This window comes from Theropithecus gelada, chromosome 10 (assembly GCF_003255815.1).
Source record: "Theropithecus gelada isolate Dixy chromosome 10, Tgel_1.0, whole genome shotgun sequence".
Taxonomy (NCBI): Eukaryota; Metazoa; Chordata; class Mammalia; order Primates; family Cercopithecidae; genus Theropithecus; species Theropithecus gelada.
The window spans coordinates 5,861,774-5,881,080 of record NC_037678.1 but is presented as its reverse complement, the minus strand read 5'-3'; the positions used below and the strand labels follow the sequence as shown (position 1 = coordinate 5,881,080).

Below are 19,307 nucleotides of genomic sequence, written 5' to 3'. Positions count from 1 at the left end.
CTGTGTGGAGGAGGGCCTGTACGCCAGCCTGAGGAGCCGGGGCATGAGGGTGCCCTGCTTGGAGGCTCCGGCAGGGGCAGGCGGCCCAGTGACCCCTCACTAGGCCCCAGCCGCCAGCATGCCCTCGGAGGACTCTGTGCTTGTGCCCTAGGCCTGACCCCAGCTTCTGCTTCCTGGCAAGGATACATCTTGCCATCCCCTCCTGCCTCCCCCAGCCCTGGAGGCTCTAGAGAAACTTCCAAAAGATGCCGCAGATCCAGAGCAGGCCCCAAAATGCCATGAGGGCATGTGGGGGTACCAAGCCCTCTGAGTCAGTGCCCCGCCAGTTGCCCTCACCTCTGTCCGGGGATCCCCAGCAGGGCAGACCACTGCAGGAGACCCCAGCTGGGGGTGGGAGGAGCTCCCCAAGCCCCACCCCTGCAGTCCACCCCAACACAGACCCCTCCATGTGTTTGGGCCGAAGGGCCTCAACCATGATGGGACACTTCCTCATTGCCAGGCCTGTGTCTTCCAAATGCTTGAGGCTTTAGAGAGCCAGGCCTACCTCCCCCTTGAAGTGGAGGCCCAGGCAGGCAGGAGTAGTGCGTGGCCCCAAGATGCCAGCCTGGTGCAGGGCTGGTGATGACTCACTTCTCACTCATTCCGCACAAATCCACCTCCAAGGCTAGGGTGACTGTCTTCAGCCTACAAATGGGGAAACCTGGCTGGATGTGGTGGCTCATGCCTGTAATCCCAGCTACTTGGGAGGCTGAGGCAGGAGAATCGCTTGAACCTGGGAGAGGGAGGTTGCAGTGAGTCGAGACCACGCCACTGCACTCCAGCCTGGGAGACAGAGCGAGACTACAACACAAAAAACAAATAGGGAAACCAATGCCAGAGGAGAAAAGGGACTCAAAATCCCCTGCTAATGTCAGGATCTGGGGTCTGAACCCAGGTCTAACATGGGGCCAGGACACAGGGACACATGTGGGTTCATGTTCCGGCTGGAGCCAGGGTGAGGTGGGTGTTGATGGCAAGAGCTGGCTTCCATAGCTAGGGTGGGAACACAAGGGCAGGGCCCTATAGGACCTTGTCTGCACTCCCTAGTCGTGGACAGGAACCAGCTGAGGCCGTGACCACTCCAGCCACCTGCCCCAACCCTGCACCCATGTCTCTCCCAGCAACACTGTGCTCCCCATTACATAGCAGTGGTACCACCTACACCCCAACCTGTACTGGGCCCTGTGGATGAACTTTCATTCCCCACAGCAACCTTTAAGGTGAGCTCAATACTCCCATTTTGCAGATGAGCAAACTGAGGCTCAGAACGGTACAGGGAGGTCAAGCGCGGTAGCTCACACCTGTAATCCCAGCACTTTGGGAGGCCGAGGCGGGTGGATCACCTGAGGTCAGGAGTTCACGATCAGCCTGGCCAACATGGTGAAACCCCGTCTCTACTAAAAATAAAAATAAAAAATTAGCCCATTGTGGTGGCAGGCGCCCATAGTCCCAGCTACTCGGGAGGCTGAGGCAGGACAATCGCTTGAACCTGGGAGGTGGAGGTTGTAGTGAGCTAAGATTGCGCCGTTACACTCCAGCATGGGGGACAGAGTGAGACTCTGTCTCAAAAAAAAAAAAACAAAACAGTACAGGGACTGCCCAGGTTCATGCAGTGAGTTGGGGCGGAAGCTGGGATTCAACCTAGGTCTCGCTAGAAGCATGTGCTCATAGGGGTCTCTGAAGGCCAGAGGATGTTGGCTGAAGCCTCCAGGCTGGATGGGGGCCTGGACACAATGAGGGGGCCTGTGTCTGGCTCCCCACCACCCCTGCCTGCGGCTCTGCACCACCCCCTGCCTGCGGCTCCGCACCACCCCTGCCTGCGGCTCCCCACCACCCCCTGCCTGCGGCTACCCACCACCCCCTGCCTGCGGCTCCCCACCACCCCCTGCCTGCTTGCTCTGGGTCCCAAGCTCCCTGCCCCTTGGAAGCAGCCTGGGCAGATCTCTTGCCCTAGTTCCCAGAACCTGTGACTGTGAGGCTTTATGTGTTGAAAAGGACTTTGTAATCACAAGGGTCTGTGTGAGGGAGAGGCGGGGGTAAAAGGGACAGGGATGCAGTGACGGACTCAGAGAGCTGGGAAAGTGTCACACTGCTGGCTGTGAAAATGGAGGAAGGGGCCGTGAGCCGAAGAATGTGGGCACCTCTGGGAGATGGAAAAGGCAGGTATTTCTCCCCTAACCCGAGCCTCCAGAAGGAACAGCCCCACCAACACCTTGATTTTAGTCCAGGACAATGGATTTAGAACGTCCAGGCCAGGTGCAGTGGCTCGCACCTGTAATCTCAGCACTTTGGAAGGCAAGTGCGGGCGAATCACCTGAGGTCAGGAGTTCAAGATCAGCCTGGACAACATGGTGGAACCCCATCTCTACTCAAAATACAAAAATTAGCCAGGTGTGGTGGCGCACACCTGTAATCCCAGGTCCTCTGGGGGCTGAGGCAGGAGAATCGCTTGAGCCCGGGAGGCGGAGGTTGCAGTGAGCTGAGATTGTACCGATTTGCACCACTGCACTCAGCCTGGGCGACAGAACGAGACTCCATCTCAAAAAAAAACAGAAAAAAAGAACTTCTGACCTCAGAACCACAAGGGAACAAATTTGAGTTGTTTTCAGCCACCAAGTTAGGGGTGATTTGTTACGGCAGCCGTGGAAACCCACACACTGAGCGACTCTTCTTCCCTTGCGTGCGCGGTGGTACGCCGCTCTGACCCCCCACCCGCACCCCTCCCCACCCTGCCTCATGCTGGGGAGGCGGAGGGTGGAAGTGGGATGTGAGGCAGAGGGGCCTGAGGATGGGCAGGCAGCCAAGGGGAGCCACGGGCACGGCACCGTCCCCCTCCACGGCCTGTTCTGGACAGACGGGACGGAGCCCAGCTTTGCTGAGTGAGCCTAGGTGCCCCCATACAGCCCTAGGGTAGCCCCAGCCAGGGTGGCCACAGGCAGGTGCCCTCACATCAGCCCCAGGGCCTCAGCCCTTCTTCAGCCCAAGCCCCAGCGGCAGCAGATCTCAGCACTGCCAGGCACCATGGAGCCTCCCTAAGGGTCGTGCCCTTCTCTCCCTCACCTGCACCTGCCCAGCGCTCAGGAGGGGCTGGCCCCCCTGCTGGGACTTGGCCTCAGGAGGACTTACCCTCCTGGGGTGTGAGGCCCTGCCCTGGGAGGGCACTGCCTGCTGGGGCTGGGGGGCTTCCTAGAGGAGGCGGTCCACATCTGGACAAGGGAGGTCATGGGCCGTTTCCACTCGAGCCCTCACCCAGAAGCCACGGCAGTGTCCCATGTGGTTTCCAGGGGACATTTACACCTGCACCAACTGGGCCTGTCTGTTGGGCCCGGAGGGGCAGCTGGGGTTTCATTTCTGTTTTGGGAGATGACAGGTCACGTGAGACCCTCCCACCCTCCCCGCCCTTCCTCTATCCCTGAGTGGCCCCCAGCGGAGGCTTTCTCGTTTACCAAACACCCTTCCCCCACCGGCTCCAAGGGTTTGGGTGGGGGTGGAGAGGAGCAGAGGTCCTGAGCGGCCTGGGGGTGGGGGAGGGGCCTCTGCGGGTGCCAGGCTGTGTGACTCTGTCTTCTCCTGTAACCATGGGCCTGGTGGTTAGAGGACTGAGAAGCCACAGAGTAGGTGGGCCCAGGCCGAGTGTGGCCAAGGAGTGGTAGATGCAAGCCCCACCCTATAGCTTCACGGAAAAGGCTGCAGGGCAGGGCAGGGCATGGCATGCTGACCTTACAGCAACCCGGGCGGTGGCACTGTACTGAGAAGTCCATTTTCCTGCTGGGGACCCTGAACCACTGAGTGGTTAGGTGGTAACTTGGCCGAGTTACCCAGCCTGGAAGTGTAGTGCTGGGATTCAAACCCAGGCCTGCACCTTGGACCAACCTGGGGATGGGAGGAAGTTCAAGGTCCTCAGAGGGAGGAGGCAGGGGTGGGGAGTGTGGATGGGAGAACGTCCAGGGCAAGGAGCCCAGGAGAGGCTCAGGCCCCTGGGTGGGGAAGGGCGCGCCACGGCATTTGCGGGCAGGTGTTCTCGGGCAGGTGATTGCTGGGCTTTGCTCTGTGCAGCCAGAGTGTGAGGCTAGGTGGGGCGTCGGGAGGTCTAACTGTGAGCCAGGTAGACCCTTCCTCCCCTAAAAAGAAGACCATGGTCAAAGTAGCTAGCTCTCCCACACAGCTGCAAGCAAGGGCAGGTGGAGGGCAAGCCCCAGGCAGAGGGAACAGCGGGACAGAGGCCCGGCGCGGGAAGAAGTCACAGCAGCTCCAGCCTGGGGCCTCAAGGGGATAGTGAGGAGGGCTGTGTGAGTGACACCAGACCCCAAGAGGGCCGCAGGTCAGAGGGAGACCTTCTTCCAGAGGCCCCATGGTGTAGGGTCACCTCTGGCAGGGCGACCAGAGTGGGCTGGAGGCCCCCAGGAGGTTTAATGAACAGGAAGGAAGGACAGGCTGCTCAGGGCAGGTCACTGAGGACAGCAGGGCTGAAGCCTGGGACCTGCTGTGAGCCTTGGCAGCCCTGGCGACACCACTGCACTGTCTCCTCTGCCTGAATTGGGTCCAGCAGTGGCTCCACCATGCACTGCAAGGGAGGCCTGGGCTCCAGGAGAGAACTTGGGAAGGCGCCCCTGAACCTCCATCCAGGGTCTGAAGACAGTGGCTAGGAGTACCTCCGCCCGCCATATCCCAGAGGCCCTCCCAGTCAATGCAGGGTTCCACCGCCTCCAACCCACCCCAGCAGCTGCCACAGGGCTGGAGGGCGTCTGCAGCTGCCAGGATTGCAGGGTGGCTGCTGTTGGGGGACAGCTGGTTTCCTAGCAGACTTCCCTTGGGATTTTCAACTTTTTTTAGTCTGCAAGTGGGGGCGGGGGCAGCTCTACTGTGACATCGTTGTGGGGCTGGGGCCACCCCAGGGCTTTTCGCAGGGGAGCATCATCCCAGCCATGAGGGGATGACCAGCCACCAGCCTCTCCCCTGGGCCGGCTCATCTTTCAAACTCACTGGGGGTGACGCTCTTACGATTCCCGACTTACAGACAGTAAACAAAGGTAGAGAGCCCGTGTCGCCAGACAGGGGACTAAGGAGCATTCCGGTGCAGTCGGGCATCCCAGGCCAGGGATGCGTATCCGGCGTGATCTCGGCCGGTGCCCACTGAGAAGCTGATGAAGCCCTGGGCAGAGCTGGGTCTCAGCCTGCAGCCGGGCCAGGCCAAGCACCAGCTGTGGAAACTGGCACAGCCCCCAAGCTGCTCAGAGCCTCCTGGAAGCATGTGGAATATGAGGCCTGTGAGTGCCCCGCACCTGAGAGGACAGGGAGACAGGAAGCCCTGCCCAGCCCCGGCTCCATGTGGGGACGCTGCCTGCGAGAAGGAGCACAGGGGAGTTCGAGTGCACAGGGGTCCAAGATGCTGGCTGCTCTGTGACTTCCAGCAGAGGACTTAGCCACTTGGGCCTTGGTTTTCTCATCTGCAAAATGGGTGGCCAAGTCACAGGCAAGGGTAGAGTTAAAGCAGGGGAGGACGTTAGGAGCGTGGTGGCGGCTGCCTGCTTTGTGGTGTGGGCAGCATCCTGTGGACAGCCGTCCCCTCCAAGGTGAGAAGTGTGGTGCTGGTCTGCCATAGGAGCCTTAGAGCTGCAGCCAGGTCCTGGGTGGGAGGTGGCTGTTGTACCCAGACCTGGTTCTCACCCTGAGGACCTCGCGGCCAGCAGCGGGCACTCATGACCAGGAAAGTGAATCAGCAAAGTGCTGGTGGAGAGTCAGCACTGGGAAGGAAAGGGTCAGGGGTCAGAGGGCTTCTCGAAGGTGGTAGCCTCTGAATCAAGATGAATAGCTGCTTGCCTCATGGATAGGGACGAGAAGGGCCTTCCAGACAGGAGGGGCAGTGGGTACTGAGACCCAGAGATGTGGTGCCGCCCGGAGGGTCCTACACTGCCTGGGGTCAGAGATCAGGATGCCTGGGAGTGTGGGGAGGGGCCATGTCAGGAGGACCCTGGATGCTGCCTGCAGGACCTCAGGCTGTGCCTGCCGGGCAGTGGCTGCCTCACAAAGCCCTGGGCAGGGAAGGAACTTCGGCCTCCGCAGAGGGTGGATGTGGTGGAGAGGTGGGAGGCCGGCTCGTGTCATCCGAGGTCCAGGCAAGCCGGGAGGGGGCGCGGGGAGAGCTCTAGGAGGTAGAAATGGGCCGGACTTCCCAACCTCAGGTGATTCGACCTCCTCAGCCTCCCAAAGTGCTGGGATTACAGGCATGAGCCACCCTGCCCAGCCTAATTTTTGTATTTTTAGTAGAGACAAGGTTTCACCATGTTGGTCAGGCTGGTCTCAAACACCTGTCCTCAGGTGATCCGCCCATCTTGGCCTCCCAGAGTGCTGGGATCACAGGAGTGAGCCACCGCACCTGGCCTGTTTTCAGTTTATGTAGAGGCAGGATCTCACTGTGTTGCCCAGGCTGGTCTTGACCTCCCATCCTCAAGCAATCCTCCTGCCTTGGCCTCCCAGAGTGTTGGGATTACAGGCGTGAACCACTGCGCCCTGCTGCCACAGCTACCTTCACATCACAACAGTCACGTTGAGCAGTTGTAACAGAGGCTGGTGACCCATGAAGCCTAAAAGATTTGCTTTCTATCCCTTCACAGAAAATGTTTGCCAGCGCCTGCCTTAGAGAGTTCAGTTTAGTTTAGTTTAGTTTTGTTTTGTTTTGTTTTGTTTGAGACGGAGTCTGGCTCTGTCGCCCAGGCTGGAGTGCAGTGGTGCCATCTCGGCTCACTGCAAGCTCCGCCTCCCGGGTTCCCGCCATTCTCCTGCCTCAGCCTCCCGAGAAGCTGGGACCACAGACACCCGCCATCCCGCCCTGCTGATTTTTTGTATTTTTAGTAGAGACGGGGTTTCTCCATGTTAGTCACGATGGTCTCGATCTCTTGACCTTGTGATCCACCACCTCGGCCTCCCAAAGTGCTGGGATTACAGGCGTGAGCCACCGCACCCGGCTACCTTAGAGAGTTTTATAAACAGGGGCAGGAAGCATGAGGGGGTCGGGAGCCCCGCAGCTGGCTAGGGATGCAGTGATGCTCCTGAACTCGGGGTGGCCGTGGAGGTAGAGAAGGGGCAACAGTCCACAGGACTTGGATGTTTTTGGGGGTGGGAGAGGCGCAGGGGTTTCCTGGTTTCTGGCCTGGGCAGGGTGGGGTTAAGAACCCAGAAAGGAGGCAGAGCTGGCTGAGGTTTGGCCACATAGTATGCAGAGGACATGGGAGCAAGGTCCTGGGGCGGTGACCAGAGGGCACCTGGTGATACAGGCTGGGCTCCAGCAGGGCTGGGCCAGGGTTGCAGGGCCTCGGAGTTGAAGTGGGTATGAGCAGGGTCCTGCAGGGACGGCGATCCTGCCCTTCTAAGAGAGAGGGAAAGAGGAAGGGGGCCTGATGGGCAACCAGGGGGCTCTCAGACCTCGGGACTGCAGTGTTCTTTTCCCTCTGCCCACAGCATCCACAACGGGGTGATTGCCGTCTTCCAGCGCAAGGGGCTGCCCGACCAGGAGCTCTTCAGCCTCAACGAGGGTGTCCGGTGAGTGTCTGTCCCGCCTTGGGCCAGGGTCCTTGAGTGGCAGGGAAGGCTAGGCCCAGAGTCGGAGGCCCCAGCCAGGCCCTTGACCCATCAGCCATGCCTGGGCTTCCTCCCCCAGAGGCCATCTGTCCACAGGAGAGTGAGGTCCAAGTTAGCAGTGGCCACGGGGCCAGGACCTCCACAAACCACTTCAGGCCTGGTGGCCCTGCGCCCCCACCCCCCGCAGAGAAAGGTCTTCAAGGGGAAGCGGGGTGGGACTTGGACAGCTGCTGGAGATGACGCCGACGGTCCCCACTGGTGCTGAGCATCACGAAGGATATTTATTCTGTTAAAGAGGAAGGACCCACCTGCCTAATGATGGGAGTGTCATTCCCGGAAAAGCAATTCCAGCCCTGCCAGACGCCCCTCGTTTCCTGTGAATAGCCGGGAAATGAGGATTGCGAAGCAGCAGGCTGGACGCACACCCACTGAGCTGCTGCCCCGAGCCAGGTGGCAGGAGCTTCAAGGGAGTCCAGGGTTGCCATTTGTAGTGGAGGCCAAAGCTCAGAGAGGTCAAGAGGCTTGCCCCGGATCACACAGCTGCTCCAAGGAGGCGGTTCCCAGCTCTGTGCTGTTTCCTTTGACCCTGACCCTGTTACCTTGTCCCTGTGTCAAAAGAATACTGGCAAAATAGGCAGTCATCCTTCCCCTTGTTATTCAAGAGAAGAGTCAGTGGACCGGCCGGACTTTCATACGCAGGCGCCCCCCTCCACCCTGTGTGGCAACACTGAAGGGGCCCTGACATGTGGGTAAACTGAGGCCCAATACATGCCACTTGTTCAGGGTGTCCTGCTTTTCTCTGGCTCATCTGGCCCACCCCTGGGTGGGGCTCCAGGAGCTCAATTTCCCGATGAGCCTCTGCTTCAGGAAACAGGAGCCTAAAGGATCTGCCGGGGGATTTGGTTTGGTTCTTGAGACAGGGTCCTGCTTTTGCCCAGGCTGGAGTGTGGTGGTGCAATCTCAGCTCACTGCAGCCTCTGCCTTCTGAGCAGAAGCAACCCTCACACCTCAGTGTCCTGAGTGGCTGAGACCACAGGTGTGTACCACTACACCCGGCTGATTTTTTATTTTTTGCAGAGATGGGAGTCTTACTACCCAGGCTGATCTCGAACTCCTGGGCTCAAGCCATCCTCCCACCTCTGGTCTCTCAAAGTGTTAGAATTACAGATGTGAGCCACCATGCCCGGCCAGCTGGGTATTTAAACAACAACAAAAGGAGATACTTTTAAATTCACGAATCCAGCGGCAGGCACAGTCCCCGGCTTTGGACACCCCTCTCCCCTGCCCGTCCTTGGCATAAACAGCATTGGTAATTGGCTGTTCTTGCTGCTGCCTCTCCACAGGGCTGATGCAGAGCACACGGCCTCCCCAGGAGTGTGTGCTGGGGGTGGATGCACAGAGAAGCTGCCCTGGGCCCCAGGCTGCCCTCGCCAGCCCCAGGATTCTACCCAAGAAATGGGTAAAAATCAGGGGCTGTGTTAGACTTTGAGCCCCTCGGCAGTTAGGTTATTTGGAGCAACTTCTTTTTAGCCAGTTGAGAATTAAGTGCTAGAAGGTTTAAGGAATAAGAGCAGAGTCTTTTTACTGAAGCCTTGCTCTGTGCCGGCCTTAGACCAGGAGTTTTCCACGCCAAACCCGTCCGTGGCCTGGAGCAGTGGCTCATGCCTGTAATCTCAGCACGTTGGGAAGCCAAGGTTGGGGGATCGCCAGAGGCCAGGAGTTTGAGATCAACATGACAAGACCCCTTCTCTATTAATATGTGTTAACGTTTTTTAAAAGTAAGTTTAAAAAACACTCATCCACTCTTCACTGCAGCCCTGAGGAGTGGATGCCTTGTTATCTCCATTTTACCGGCGAGGGAGACTGAGGCACAGCGGTTGACGTAGGTTGCTGAGGTCACAGGGCTAATAATGAACAGAGCTGGAGCTCAAGCCCCTGCCTTCAGGGTCACTGGGTTGTTCAGCCCCCTGCCCTACCCCGGCCCTTCTGGACGGCGTGGCCACGTTAAATTGAATGACACTAGCCTGGGCACAGTGGCTCACCCTGTAATCCCAGCACTTTGGGAGGCCGAGGCAGGGGGATTGCTTGTGTTCAGGAGTTCAAGACCAACCTGGGCAACATGGTGAAACCCTGTCTCTACCAAAAATACAAAAAATTAGCTGGGCGTGGTGGCGGGTGCCTGTAGTACCAGCTACTTGGGAGATCGAGGCATGAGAATCGTGTGAGCCCGGAGGCGGAAGTTGCAGTGAGCCAAGACTATGTCACTGCATTTCAGCCTGGGTAACAGAGTAAGACCCCGTCTCAAAAAAAAAAAAAAAATGACTTTAATGATACATTAAATCCATAATTGGTCACTAGCTTTGATCCCATGAGAGAGTCTGTTACTAGAGACATTGATTTCACCAGCATCCAAATGGTCCCCCTTGATTTTTTTTTTTTTCTTTTAAGACGTAGTTTCACTCTTGTTTCCCAGGCTGGAGTGCAGTGGTGTGACCTCATCTCACTGCAACCTCCGCCTCCCGGGTTCAAGAGATTCTCCTGCCTCAGCCTCCAAGTAGCTGGGATTACAGGCACACATCACCACGCCTGTCCAATCCTTGTATTTTTAGTAGAGATGGGGTTTCACCACGTTGGCCAGGCTGGTCTCGAACGCCTGACCTCAGGTGGTCCACCCACCTCGGCCTCCCAAAGTGCTGGGATTCCAGGCGTGAGCCCCCGTGCCCGGTATCCAGGAGATTTTCATTACCCCAGCCAGAAAGCTTTAGCAGCCCCTCCTCATACCCTTTCCCCAACCCTGGCAGTGACCACAGACAGCTTTCTGTCTGTGGATGTGCCTGTTCTGGACATTCTGTTATCAATGGAAGTACAGCGGGTGGCCCTTCATGCCTGGCTTCTCTCACTCAGTGCAGTGCTCTTGAGGTCCACTCGGGGAGGAGCACATACCCCTGCTTCCCTTTTACCACTGCTTCGCTATTTTATTTTATTTATTTATTTTTTTTTTTTTTTTTGAGACGGAGTTTCACTCTTGTCACCCAGGCTAGAGTGCAATGGCGTGATCTCGGCTCACTGCAACCTCCGCCTCCCGTGTTCAAGGGATTCTCCTGCCTCGGCTTCCCGAGTAGCTGGGATTACAGGAATGTGCCACGACGCCCGGCTAATTTTGTATTTTTAGTAGAGACGGGGTTTCACCATGTTGGTCAGGCTGATCTTGAACTCCCGACCTCAGGTAATCCACCCGCCTCGGCCTCCCAAAGTGCTGGGATTACAGGCGTGAGCCATTGCATCCGGCCTGCCTGCTTTGCTTCTTTTCGTGCCAGGTCATATTCCATTGTGTGTATGGAAAGCACGCCGTATGCACACCCAGTCCTCGGCTGATGGATGTGGTTCTTTCTACCTTTTGGCTGTGATGAATAACGCTGCTGTGGACATCTGTGTGCAAGAATTTGTGTGAACGCATGTTTTCTTTTTTTTTTTTTTTTTTTTTTTTGAGAGTGAGCCTTGATCGGTCACCCAGACTGGAGTTCAGTGGGGCAATCTTGGCTCACTGCAACCTCTGCCTCCCGGGTTCAAGCGATTCTTGTGCCTCAGCCTCCTGAGTACCTGGGATTACAGGCGTGCACGACCATGCCTGGCTAGTTTTTATATTTTTAGTAGAGACAGGGTTTCACCGAGTTGGCCAGGCTGGCCTTGAACTCCTGATCTGAAGTGATCTGCCTGCCTCAGCCTCCCAAAGTGCTGGGGTTAGAGGCATGAGCCGCCGCACCTGGCCTCATTTCTCTTAGGTTCGTATACCTAGCAGTGGAATTTCTGGGTCCCCTGATAACTCTGTGGTTATCTTTTTGAGGTACTCTCGCCTTTCCCACAGTGGCTGTACCATTCCACTGTCCCACTTAGCAGCGTATAAGCAGGGCAGGAGAGTTCAGTTTGTCCACATCCTCACCAACACTTAATAATTTCCAGGGCTTTCATTCCGAGAAGTGGCGTCTGTTTGTGGTTTTGATTTGCATTTCCCTGATGACTGATGACTGATGATGTTGAGCACCTTTTCAGGTGTTTATTGGCCATTTAGGTTTCTTCTTTGGAGAATTGTCTGTTCCCATCACTTGCCCATTTTTCAGTTGGGTTATTTGTCCTTGTATTATTGAGCTATGGGAGTTCTTTATATATTGTGGATCTAGACTCTGTTAGATACTGGTTTGCAAATCTTTCCTCCCATTCTGTGAGCTGTCATTTCACTTCCTTTCTGTGTCCTTTGAAACACAAAATGTTTTAATTTGTATAATGTCCAGTTGTCTAGCTATTTTCTTGATCCCTTCCTTTGATCACCTTTCTTCCTCCTAAGGTACAGAAACGGACACACTTTGCGTAATCATTTTTACAGGTAAAGAAAAATCTTTTTCTTTTTCTTTTTTTTTTAAGAGACTAGGTCTCGACCTATTGCCCAGGCCGAAGAGCAGTGGCGTGAACATAGCTCCATAGCTCACTGCCACCTGCAACTCATGGGCTCAAGTGATCCTACCACCTCAGCCTCCTGAGTAGCTGGGACTAAAGGCATCCAGCACCAAGCCCAGCTAATTTTTTTTTATTTTTTCTAGAGATGAGCTCTTGCTCTGTTGCCCAAGCTGGTCTCAAACTCCTGGGCTCAAGCGATCCTCCTGCCTCAGTGTTAGGATTATAGGCGGGAGCCACTGCACCTGGCTGAGAAAACAAGAAAAAAATCTTAACGAATAAGTCACTCTCCATCCAGAGGACTGTGGATTTAAGGACCCAAACCTCTTTTTATCTTGATGGCTTTGCATGACATTATCCCTGACCCACCCTCTTAGACAGAGTCTGAGGCCCCGGGCGCCCTCGTTGTGCTCAGCCATGAAGTCCATTTCCCCTGTGCTTAGTGGCCTGGGCTGCTATGTGCTGCCTGTGTTGTCTCTGCAGAATACAGCCAGGGTGTCTGGGGCAGCCTCTCTTCCGGCATCCCATGTGGCTCATACTGGTCTGCCTTTGACCAAGAGAGGCGTGCAGCCGAGTCCTCCGGGTAGCACAGGAGCTCATGGACAGGAGCTCGGGCCACCTGCTCCCTGCAAGGCCTCTCCTGCTGGCTCCTGGCCAAGTCGCAGATGATCTGTCCCTGCCCAGCTCCAGCACCAGGTCCTGCTGGCCTAGCTGCTCCCAGGAAGCAGCAAACCCCCTGGACGGGGTGTCCCAGCTTCTGCTTTCTGACCCTGCAGACCCTTCCCACAGCTGTCTCTCTTGAGGCTGACATCCCAGGTACACCCAGGCTGTCCCCTCTGTAGCCTGCTAGCCCCTAGGTCCTGGGATTTACTGCAGCTTTATCCCCTGGGCTCCCCTCCTGTGATCCGAGGACACCCACACCCCCACTTCTCCCTCCCTGGCATGGTGTCCTCTATTCCTAGCATGCATGGGGCTGACTTGGGGTTCCCCTCAGGGTGTGGTGCCCTCCCACTGTCAGGGAGCCCGTGCTCAGCTCAGGCCAGGTGGCCATGCCTGCAGCCTGTCAGCAGCAGGTCTCACGTGCAGGCCAGAGGTGCTGGTTAGATTTAAGCTACTTGACTTTGAAGTTTCCCACAATCCCAGACCGGGCAAGGCCCTCTTCTGGTGTCCCGTAGAAAGGATGCCTGTTTTTCATCTGCAGGACTAGGGCTCCAACCTTGGGTTCCCTGGTCCAGCCTTTGACTTCATCAGTGCCTTCCCAGAGCCTCAGTCTCCCCATCTCTGTAATGAACATGGTTCCCATCTCATAGGGCTTTTGCATGGTTGGAATTGGTGTACGAACTCTCCCCTGCCTAGAAGGGGTCTCACAGGTCAGGAATGAGGGGATCCCAGGTGCTGGCGGCTGCCAGGTGGAAGTCGCCCGTCCATTTAGCATTCATTGTGAGCACCCACTACCTGCAGGCTTGAGAGGTGGACGAGGCCTTCGGCAGCATTCCTGGCCAGAGGCAGTGGGGCCCGAACTGGCCACTCATCCTCAGCCTGTGGTCAGTTCAGATCTGAGGCCGTGTCTGTGCTCTTACTGGGGTCTGGGAGAGTTGGTGGGCACAGTGCAAATGGGGGGATGCTCAGCCATGGTGCCCCTCCCCCCTGCCCAGAAAAGGAGTGCACGCAGTTCATTCACTTCATTCAGTGTGAGCTGCTGGGTGAGAGGAAATGTCGGAGGAGGCGAGGGGAGCCCGAGAGGTGGCCAGTGAGTTGGAGCCACCCCAGGTAGGACTTCGTTAGAGCCGCTCTGGGATTTGAGCTGAGGGGCCATGTGGTCCTGAAGGAGACATTCATTCCTTCCTTCGTTCCTTCGTCAGCATTCGTGCCCGTAGTCATCACGGGCAGGGAGAGGACCAGGAGGGCTTTTCTGGGCTCCAGCTGCTCCTGGTCCCAGTTGACCCCCGGGACCCTCTGTTACTGGTGGAGGGTGTCCAGGTTCTTGGCGCTTTGAACAAAGAATTGGACAAAACACACAAAGCAAGGAAAGAATTAAGCAACAAAAGCAGCACGATGAAACCCCGTCTCTACTAAAAAATACAAAAACACTAGCTGGGCGAGGTGGCGGGCGCCTGTAGTCCCAGCTACTCGGGAGGCTGAGGCAGGAGAATGGCGGGAACCCGGGAGGCGGAGCTTGCAGTGAGCTGAGATCCGGCCACTGCACTCCAGCCTGGGAGACAGAGCGAGACTCTGCCTCAAAAAAAAAAAGAAAACGAAAGCACACTCCCTACGGTGGAAGCAGGCAAGCAGCTCAAGCGCCTGGTTACAGAATTTTCTGGGGTTTAAGTACCCTCTAGAGGTTTCCCATTGGTTACTTGGTGTACACCCTATGTAAATGAAGTACTGGCCCACAGTCAGTCCGATTGGTTGTGGAAAGCGACCAATCAGAAGCTGACGTGAAGCACCCTATGCAAATGTCCGATTGGTTGTGGAAAGTGATCAGTCAGAAGCTGAGGTTACAAAGTTACACTCCTATGCAGATGAAGACTTGGCCCAACCAGTTGTGGTAGGGGTACTTGCAGTTTTTCATCTGCCATGCAGAAATGATAGGGGTTGCAAAGGAAGTAGCCTCTGGTCCTTTTGTTACTTGGGCATGGAATGCTGGGGTGTTCCTTTGGATTTAGTTCTAGGAAGTCAGTGTAAATTGGCCTTAGGTTCCCTGCCTCCAGACCCTACTCTCCTGCCTCCCCTCCTGCTCTGTGTTCACGTGGATCTCAGGCCACAGACAACCGTGCAGAGGCCCAGACAGGGGAAGGGTCTCTTCCAGAGTCACATGGCGTGCTAGCAAGCCCTGGGGCCTGCCCTCCAGCCCAGACTTGCTGAGCAGACACCCTCGGGCTCAGCTTTGTGCCTTCTGTGAAGACCCTCCCTTCTCACCTGGTGCCCTGCTCTCTGGCATCACCCAAAGTGGCCCTGCAAGTAATGCCTGCGGTAACTGAGACAGATGCTGCGTGGACATGGGGATCACTCCATGAGGCTGAGGTCACAAGCTTGGTCCTTGGGGGACCAGAGGACAGGTCCTGGGGACAGTGGGAGAAGGTTGGGGGGACTGCTGGGGTGGGGGCTGCCTGCCCAGGGTCACTGGGGGCACCACTGTCTGTGATCACAGGGTGAACCTCGGCCTTGTTAATGCCACTGCGCTGATTTCACAGTTGTGCAAGGGAGGATGTTGGGCCTCAAAGCCAGTCCTGCTGCTAAGAGAAGCTGCTGGCCAGGCACAGGGCCAGACTCCAGGGCTGGCACCACTCAGCTGCTCTGTTAGCCTGAACCTCAGCTTCCCCATCCATAAAATGGGGACACTAACATCACCTGTCAGGTGGCTGTGAACAGAGGCCTGTGACTGGTCCGCCTCAGCACTGCCCATGGAGTTGTGCAGGAGCATTAGTATTTTGCCCTGTGCTTCCATGCACCTGCAGTACTGCGCCAAGCCCCGAGCTCTAGTGATGACCAGGTGCAGGAGCCACCTCCATCCCAGCACCTGGTCATCAGCACCTGCTGATTACCTCAGTCCAGGCCACCTCTCTGGGCTTCCCTTAGCTCCCAGATCCCAGACCCCATGGCATGGTCAGGGAAGCCAGCCCTGAACTGGGGTCTAGCTTACAGCGTCTCCAGGAATATAAAGTACAACCACCTGAAAAGGGCCTCTGAGGACTAGAGCACGCACTCACTGTGTATGGGGGAAGCTGTGTTTATTGCACCTCCACTAGCCCCCACAGATCCAGGGTTAAGAGAGCTGACCGGAGCAGGAACAGTAGACTTTGTCACCCTCCGACTCCTGGTGGCCAGGGGCACAGTGAAAAGGGTAGGCAGCTTGCAGGAAGCAAGCCTTATTTGGCCTTTTTTCCCCAGCACGTTGCTTTTGAAAACTTCAGCCAGTCCTCTCTCTGAACCACAGTGCAGGGCTCCCAAAATGACTACACGTTGAAACTGTGCAATCTTAGTAAACCACGGGGAAAATGACAATTGTTCCATAATCTTTACAAACTTTTTTTTTTTTTTTTTTTTTTTTGAGACGGAGACTCGCTCTGTCACCCAGGTTGGAGTGCAGTGATGCGATCCTGGCTCACTGCAACCTCCGCCTCCCCAGTTCAAGCGATTCTCCTGTCTCAGACTCCTGAGTAGCTGGGATTACAGGCGCACACCACCATGCCCGGCTGATTTTTGCATTTTTAGTAGAGACGGGGTTTCACCATGTTGGTCAGGCTGGTTTCGAACTCTGGACCTCAGGTGGTCTGCTCATCTCGGCCTCCCAAAGTGCTGGGATTACAGGCATGACCTACTACACCCGGCCGAAACTTGTCAGAATGTTGAAAGCTGTTTTACTATTGGTTATAAACGTAACCAACATGTTTTAATGTTTGGTTGTAACCATATAGAGAAATGAAAAAGATTGTACAGTAAAATTAATATTTAGTGCATTATAATTTAAAACATTGGGGCCAGGCGCATTGGCTCATGCCTGTAATCTCAGCACTTTGGGAGGCCAAGGCAGGTGTATTACCTCAGGTCAGGAGTTCAAGACCAGCCTGTCTAATATGGTGAAACCCCTTCTCTACTAAAAATACAAAAAATTAGCCAGGCGCGATGGTATGTGCCTGTAATCGCAGCTACTGGGGAGGCTGAGGCAGGAGAATCACTTGAACCTGGGAGGTGGAGGTTGCAGTGAGCAGAGATTGCACCACTGTACTGCAGCCTGGGCGACAGTGTGAGACTCCATCTCCAAAAATATAAATAAAAAATAAGCCACGCATGGTGGCTCACGCCTGTCATCCCAGCACTTTGGGAGGCCAAGGCAGGCAGATCACCTGAGGTCGGGAGTTCGAGACCAGCCTGGCCAACATGGAGAAACCCTGTCTGTACTAAAAAATAAAAAATTAGCCATGCGTGGTGGTGCATGCCTGTAATCCCAGCTACTTGGGAGGTTGAGGCAGGAGAATCACTTGAACCTGGGAGGCAGAGGTTGTGGTGAGCCGAGATCGTACCATTGCACTCCAGCCTGGGCAAAAAGAGCAAAACTCTGTAAAAAATAAAAATAAATAAAAAATAGTGGGAACATAGTAGTTTGAGCAGTGTTTACCTGTTCAAAACATGATCAGTTTTCGTTGATTTGCTGCACTTTTATCTGTGTTGGCCAGTTGCTCTTTCTTGTATCCATTTTTACAGAACGCCACATGGGTTTCACACTGGGAGACAAGGAGGCAGCACAGGTCACACCTTTGCTGTCTGTGCATGAACTGCTGACAAATACTCAGGGACCAATCACAGACTGACTTTGAAAGAAGTGTTGCAATTGGTCAGTGATCTTTGTACACATCTGTTACCTACATTTTGATTTGTGGACTGGAGAGCAGCCACAGAGCTTGTACTTTATGCAGTTACTCAGTTAATGTGCCAAGAACCGAAATTTGAACCATATGGTTGGGTGACTGCTGTTACTTAACTTAACCAGGATAACTGAAACTTGTATGTATCAGAACCATGCAAAGTGAGAACTGCCTGTAATTCAGGACTGATTAGAAAGTTTCCTAGGCCGGGTGCAGTGGCTCATACCTGTAATCCCTTCACTTTGGGAGGCCAAGGCGGGTGGATCCCTTGAGGTCAGGAGTTCGAGACCAGCCTGGCCAACATGATGAAACCCCGTCTCTACTAAAAATACGAAAATTAGCTGGCCCTGTTGGTGGTGCAGGCCTGTAGTCCCAGCTACTTGGGAGGCTGAGGTGGGAGAATCGCTTGAACCTGGGAGGTGGAGGTTGCAGTGAGTCAAGATCACACCACTGCACTCCAGCCTGGGGGACAGAGTGAGACTCTGTCTCAAAAAAAAAAAAAAAAAAAGTTTTCCTAATGGGAATAGCAACCTAAAAAGTAAGATTTCTGATGTATTTGGTTCAGAAGACTGTTGGCAGGTCATATCTTGAGCCTCAGCGCTGACAGTGCCTATGTGCTTTCAGCCTGGCTGGTGTGGAATGTGACGTTCCCATTCTCTCAGGCCCTGGAGGTGTGTAGGGAGGGAAGGAGGAATTGTCAGCGTTGAGTGCCAAGGACGAGGTTCAGATCTCAGCTCTGGCGTGTCCCACGTGGCCCTGGTCTGGTGTCTTGACCTCTGCGAGCCTCTCTTGCCTCCCTTGTAATAAAAGGGGAGCCCCGGTGAATGCCTGCAGCTGGGTTGGTGAAGACTGAATGAGCTTCTCTGGAGTAGAAAGGAAACACTTGGGAAAAAGCTCTGCACGGGGAGAGAGGAGGAGCCCGTGGCATCCGGGATTTGGGCAGGTAGAAGGCAGGAGCAAACCAAGCAGTGCAGGCCCAGCCCTGCCGGGTGTCTCTCCAGAAGGTGTAAGACGCAGAGGCCACTGTCTTCCCTCTGAGGACCCCTTGGCCTCTTCTACTGTGACATGAGCACAGGGATCTAGTTGAAGAGCCGCCACCGTGGACCGTGGAGGCCCCAGACGTGAGGCCGACCCAGCCCCTGCCGGTCTGGATGGGTGGGACTTGTCCACTCCCCATGTTTTTGGGCTAAGCATGCTGGTCTCCTGCTGCCCAGGAGGCCCCACCCCAGTCCCTGGGTCCCCCACACCAGTGCCATGTGGTCTGGGACTCACTCTTGTCTCCCCTCCCACCCACAGGCAGCTACTGAAGACGGAGCTGGGGTCCTTCTTCACAGAGTACCTGCAGGTAGGTGGGTCTTGCTCCAGCCAGGCTGGGCCTGCCTCATGAGAAAGCACAGGGGCTCACCTGCCCCCGGGGGCGTGGGGCACCCGCTCCTCCACAGTCTGCCTGCGGTTCCAAGAACCTGCCTCCTTCCTTATCTAGCCACGTGGATTGTTGTGGAGATTTTTTTTTTTTTTTTTTTTTTAATGAGATGGAGTCTCGCTCTGTCGCCCAGGCTGGAGTGCAGTGGCCGGATCTCAGCTCACTGCAAGCTCCGCCTGCCGGGTTCACGCCATTCTCCTGCCTCAGCCTCCCGAGTAGCTGGGACTACAGACGCCTGCCACCTCGCCCGGCTAGGTTTTTTTGGTATTTTTTAGTAGAGACGGGGTTTCACCGTGTTAGCCAGGATGGTCTTGATCTCCTGACCTCGTGATTCGCCCGTCTCGGCCTCCCAAAGTGCTGGGATTACAGGCTTGAGACACCGTGCCCGGCCTGTTGTGGAGATTAAATGATAAAAGGAGGCTAATTCTTTTTTTTTTTTTTTTTTTTTTTTT

At 55.6% G+C, this 19,307-nt stretch overlaps 1 protein-coding gene across 4 annotated transcripts in view; it reads left to right on the top strand.

Moving 5' to 3' along the window:
- Positions 1-19,307, top strand: part of PRR5 (proline rich 5) — a 64,709-nt gene that overhangs the window by 31,778 nt on the left and 13,624 nt on the right. For 3 of the 4 annotated variants that reach the window (XM_025399923.1, XM_025399922.1, XM_025399921.1), the window contains 2 exons: positions 7,498-7,578; positions 18,729-18,777. Coding sequence is in view for 2 of the 4 variants with exons in the window: in XM_025399922.1 (XP_025255707.1) it covers positions 7,498-7,578; positions 18,729-18,777 (130 nt within the window). In the remaining 2 variants the exon portion in view is untranslated. The remainder of the gene's footprint in view (positions 1-7,497; positions 7,579-18,728; positions 18,778-19,307) is intronic. The other variant, XM_025399924.1, reaches the window with a different exon arrangement.